Raw genomic sequence first — 6,172 nt, 5'->3', positions numbered from 1 at the left:
GGTCTGAGATATGAGGTGTGTTCAAAAAATAACGCGAGTTTTCGTTTTTGAAAAATATATATTTATTCGAAACACTTCTTAAACTTGGTTTTTGGGTTAGTCTTTGGCTCTCAGCGTTTTTTCCATTATCTCAAAAAAGTTCTGAGAGAAGACATCTCACTAAGTTATGATGCATACCTGAGACAAGCTTAAAAAGGTGCCACTTGTGTTTGGAAAACTCAACTCAGGTACCGACAAGAAGAATACATTTCAGCAAGTCATCTTTAATAACTATATTAAAACGCACCACGCGATCTCCTTCTTGGTCCCGTGTGCTGTTCCGAAAGTTAAAAATAACATTGCTCTCTCTTTCACTCAGTTGTTTGATCGGTTCGCTCTCTTATCTCTAGTGAATCGACGCTTTTTCAGATGAAGGACAACTATAATAGATATGTATATACTGGGGTGGCTTACAATTAAAATAATTTGTCTTAACTTTGAGAATTCAAAATAAGCAATCTGTAAACGGATATGAAGTCATATATTTATATAGTCATATAGTATTTATATAGCTATTAATATGTTCTGAAATGGAGCATAAAAAACAGTGAAAGGTATATGACGAGGAACTGGAAGAGTTATTATTAAAATTAATATATGCAGAAAGGGCGTGTCTACTCAATTAAACTATAAATCACTTTTATTATTATTTATGCAAATAAACGCATACAGCATAGAACAAAACATTTCTTGGAGCTTATTAAGTTACACGATTTACTCACAAAATTCCAATGGCATTACTCAAGTTTTTTTTAATATAATATCATTACAGAAGGATTTGAAAAAATCTTTGGATTGAAATATAACTATTTTTCAGAGTGCCTGGACTAATGGAGTCGTTGTAGGTTTCACGAGAGGTCACAATAGATCAAAGGACATAGTGCATACCTCATTTTGTATCTATGTTTAACATAAAATGCATGATATATTGATCGCCATACATGTCCTTGTTTGATTTGGCATTTTTCGGGTTCTCTTAAGGGGTTACATGGGTTTTGTCGAGTAAAAAATGTCCTATTTTCAATAATTTTTTTAAATTCAAACTTTTTTCTGTCTTAGATACATGTTTCAAGAATAATTTCTGAAATTAAAAAAAAAAAACTAAAACTACTAAATTGAGATGTCATTTTGCGTTCGCGTTGTCAGCATAACTCCTGACAGGATCATCCAAAATGAAAAACAAAAATAGGTGTTGTAGGTAAGATCATAAACTGGTGCTTGAACGATGGAAAAACAAAAAAAACTAAAACTTGGAATTTTGGCAGACATTTTTCCAAAAAAATAAAAATTTCAAACAAATTTGCTTGACATTTTGTTTTTTTTTTAAATAGTTGTAATTTAAACAAGTAAGGAAAGGCTAAGTTCGGGTGCAACCGAACATTTTATGCTCTCGCAATTTATTGAAGAAATTTAACCAATACATATATGCGGAATAAAGCTCACCGTATTTTTGAAAAACCTATAATTAGGTATATGGGAGCTAGGAGAAGATACTTTTGAAAAACCTACAATGAGGTATATGGAAATGTTATGACCCGATTTTAATAATTTTTGGAACAGAGACACACTATTAGAAGAAAACAATTTCCTCTGAATAAATTTAGATATCTGAGAGATTTACCCATATTTTCGGTTCAAATTTATCCTTAGGCGCTGAGTTCAACATGTTCGATATCTGGGGCCTTGAAAAGTTATGGTCCGTTTTCGACAATTTTTTCACAAGTGAAGCCAGAGGTGAAATGCACTAATTGTGTAAAGTTTTATTCCGTTATCTTCATTGGTTCCTTATGTTCACATTATAAAGTGAAGGAATAAGATGGATTTCAAAATTGAGTTATAAGGAAAGTAGTAGTGGTTGTGAACCGATTTCGCCCATTTTTTGACCGTGTTATCAGGTTGTCAAGAAAATATTATATACTGAATTTCATTCGAATCGGTCGAGTAGTTCCTGAGATATGGTTTTTGACCCATAAGTAGGCGACGCCACGCCCAAGATATCTTAATTTTTACTCAAGTTACAGCTTGCTCAGACGGACAGACGGACAGACGGACGGACGGACAGTCATCCGGATTTCAAATCTACTCGTCATCCTGATCACTTTGGTATATATGACTCTATATCTAACTCTTTTGGTTTTAGGTGTTACAAGCAACCGTTATGTGAACAAAACTATAATACTCTCGTAGCAACTTTTGTTGCGAGAGTATAAAAAGAAAAAATCCTTCGTTCAAGCACGATTAAATTGTATCTCGTACACCTATTCAAAATTTCATCAAGATCGGTTGAGTAGTTTTCGAGAACATTTGACAACCGACTTTGAAAACACAGTTCCGAGACAAGCGCGCTTAAAGTTTTGAGTAAAAATGGTACTGGACTTGAAGCGCACATCTTCAAAAGGCTATATTTCCGAAACTATTATTCGGATCGACTGGAAAATATAGGATAGTATTCTTGAAATGTTGTAGTAATTTATAAGCAAAAAACAAAAACAAAAAAATCTTGAATCCACGAAACCCATGTAACCCCTTAAGTCCGTACGAGACATTTTTTTACATTGCATTAAGCTAATTAAAAATCTATTTGTTTTGTTTTTGTACTTTACTGTTATTATTTATTTATAATGAATAAACCATCCAAGAATCGAAACATTTTCAGAACATGAAGACAATGCAAAAAGTTAACATGAACTTGATTTACTTGTCAAGAACGTCAACGTCAAAGTGTTGCCTGCCAATTAAAATTAACATTAACTTGGCATAAATTTCGTATAATTTAAAGGAAAATATGAAATATAGCGTCGACGTTGTCTTGTTTGTTGTCAAGTACTGAGCTTGTACGTCTGTCTCTGCAAACACTTCTATACAAGTTCAAATAGTACCTATGAATATGTGTGTACAAATGTATTGATTTTTTTGTGACTCTGTGCGCCTGTCTGTCCGCTGTCAACAAGCGTATCGAATTGTCGCCGCACTTGAATTATTACATAAGCAGATTTGTATGTACATATATCAACTTATATGTGTATGTGGGAACCTACTTATGTGCCTGGTGGCATTACTTATGAAACGGAAAGTGATCTTATAAAGAATTGACCGTACAAATAGCAAAGTATGCAGTACAAAGTAACAGTAATTATAGCAACAAGTATTTATATATGCACATGGATTTAAGCTTCAGAATGCACACGTGTAACTCTAAGCAGTGTCTTACAATTAAAGGGTGATTTTTTAAGAGCTTGATAACTTTTTTTGTTAGATTGGTTCATGACATTTACTTTTTGAAGATAATTTCATTTAAATGTTGACCGCGGCTGCGTCTTAGGTGGTCCATTCGGAAAGTCCAATTTTGGGCAACTTTTTCGAGCATTTCGGCCGGAATAGCCCGAATTTCTTCGGAAATGTTGTCTTCCAAAGCTGGAATAGTTGCTGGCTTATTTCTGTAGACTTTAGACTTGACGTAGCCCCACAAAAAATAGTCTAAAGGCGTTAAATCGCATGATCTTGGTGGCCAACTTACGGGTCCATTTCTTGAGATGAATTGTTCTCCGAAGTTTTCCCTCAAAATGGCCATAGAATCGCGAGCTGTGTGGCATGTAGCGCCATCTTGTTGAAACCACATGTCAACCAAGTTCAGTTCTTCCATTTTTGGCAACAAAAAGTTTGTTAGCATCGAACGATAGCGATCGCCATTCACCGTAACGTTGCGTCCAACAGCATCTTTGAAAAAATACGGTCCAATGATTCCACCAGCGTACAAACCACACCAAACAGTGCATTTTTCGGGATGCATGGGCAGTTCTTGAACGGCTTCTGGTTGCTCTTCACCCCAAATGCGGCAATTTTGCTTATTTACGTAGCCATTCAACCAGAAATGAGCCTCATCGCTGAACAAAATTTGTCGATAAAAAAGCGGATTTTCTGCCAACTTTTCTAGGGCCCATTCACAATGATTTGCAAGCGTTGCTCGTTAGTAAGTCTATTCATGATGAAATGTCAAAGCATACTGAGCATCTTTCTCTTTGACACCATGTCTGAAATCCCACGTGATCTGTCAAATACTAATGCATGAAAATCCTAACCTCAAAAAAATCACCCGTTATATAAATCTACATACCGAGCTAATCGAGTCTATTTTAGCACCCATCCACCTACCACGCCGCATTCTTAAGCACTCCCAGGCATATATACATATTTTTAGATGTTTATATGTACGGACGACCCCGAACTTGCGTCGCATTGTCTTGGCTTTGACGTAGTTTTGACCAGCTTTGTCGCCAGCAGCAGCGGTTCAATTCTTAACGGCTTGTATATTGTAGCTACCTAAGCGCGTATGTGTCTGTAAGTCTTTGCGCCTGCGTTTTGCGGCGTTGGTGGACGAGATCTTGACATTATTACTTTAAGACGACATAAAGGTATTGTAGTTTCCGCGTCACCTATTTATTTATCAGCAGCCCATTTATGTAGATATTTCTATCCGCTCAAGCGCAATTGCCATTGATTCGATATTAATTTGCCATTGAACAGCAGAACTGGTACTGGATTAAAATATTATTTTCTTTTTCCCATGTCTTGCTATTTTTATAAAAAATGATCTATTGTATAATGTACAAGTTCATATTATAATGTCTATATACTTACATATACATATGAGTTATGTGTAGCAAACTGTGACATGGAAGACAAACAACGGCAAAATGCTAATGAAGAAGTATAAAAGATCACTGGAGTGCCAAGATTTATCATAGTAACATTTCTAGCTTCGAGCTGTTAAGAAAGTTCAGTTGAACCAACAAATCACAAAACCCCAATCAATAAGCAACATGAAGGTGGGCAAAGAAAAAGGATATTGATTTCGAAGCAAAAATAAAATAAAAATATTAAAATAAAATGGTTTTTAGTGTTCCTGTGAACTGTTTATTCCACAAATCAAGAGTGCTCAAAGAATGAAAAAAAAAACATAATTATAAAGACATAAACAAGTTGAGAACGAAAGTGAAATATTAATTATCAAATGTTAATAAAATCTTATTTGAACTAGTTTTTGAAGGAGTTAACAATAAATAATTTATAATCGATTTTTAAATCCATTTTAGTAAAGGATTTCAATCTGAAAAAGTTTAAACTCATTCATTTTGTATGTGTGTTAAACTATTAACCAAATAATTTCACGGATTTCAATGCTTTAACATTTTAATTTTTCATCTCATCTCACATTCTAGTTCGCCGTCTCCGTAGTCTTGTTCGCTTTGGCCCTTGGCGCTGCCCACTGCTCGGTCATCCCATTGATCAGCTCAATCAATGGCGCCGTTTTGGCCGCACCACATGCTTCCATTGCCGTACATGCCGCCGCCGTGCCCGCAGTTGTCGCTGCACCAGCACCAGTACAGATCATCACCAGTCCCGTCGTTGCTCCCGCTGTCGTTGCTCCCGCTATCGTGGCCGCTGAAGGCACTTATGTGGCTAAGACCCGCGGCGCTGTACATGTAGCACCATTGCCCGGTCACATACAATCGGCTGCATCAGTGAACTTGGAACCAGCACCTGGCACCCACTAAATAATTCGTAAACCGATAGTTATCAGCAAAATTGCGTTTCGAACGGGAATATACGCACCTTATTTACACACTATAAATACACATAGTACATCCACAATCTGGCCATAGTCAATCTACATAACTGGTATACCTGCAACATGTTTACATATACATATACATACATATATACATGCAATGAAATGATAAACAAATAATAATTTTAGTTTAATTAAACACTTTGGAAAACAAAATTTGAACATTTCTTTTTATTTCTATCAACTATCAACTATCACTCTATTCGTTTTCGTAATCGCACTTTTTATATATTTGACTAATATTTCTCAGTTTTTTAAACCTTAAATGCACTGTGATATTGCATAATTACTATCTAAGTCAAATGCTCAATGCATAATCTTGCTTTTCACTGCCACTTTTATTATCTCTTCCCTATACTGTCTACTATCTACTGTCAATTGGAGTTGTTATCGAAATAAATATATACATATATAAATTTATCATACTGTTTCTTTATGTATAGTCGAGAGTTTATGGTGATTTATACTCTTTGGCTCTAAAAATCACCAAATCACATAAACTTT

At 35.2% G+C, this 6,172-nt stretch overlaps 1 protein-coding gene across 1 annotated transcript; it reads left to right on the top strand.

The window, feature by feature from the left end:
• Positions 1–4,710: 4,710 nt before the first annotated feature.
• Positions 4,711–5,824, top strand: LOC105218221 (adult cuticle protein 1). The gene is made up of 2 exons (XM_011193658.3): positions 4,711–4,865; positions 5,259–5,824. Exons 1-2 carry the CDS (start codon positions 4,860–4,862, stop codon positions 5,592–5,594), a joined length of 342 nt encoding a protein of 113 aa, XP_011191960.1. The 5' UTR covers positions 4,711–4,859; the 3' UTR covers positions 5,595–5,824.
• Positions 5,825–6,172: the final 348 nt, after the last annotated feature.

This window comes from Zeugodacus cucurbitae, chromosome 3, assembly GCF_028554725.1.
Source record: "Zeugodacus cucurbitae isolate PBARC_wt_2022May chromosome 3, idZeuCucr1.2, whole genome shotgun sequence".
Classification (NCBI taxonomy): Eukaryota; Metazoa; Arthropoda; class Insecta; order Diptera; family Tephritidae; genus Zeugodacus; species Zeugodacus cucurbitae.
This window is presented reverse-complemented; position numbering and strand designations above follow the sequence as displayed.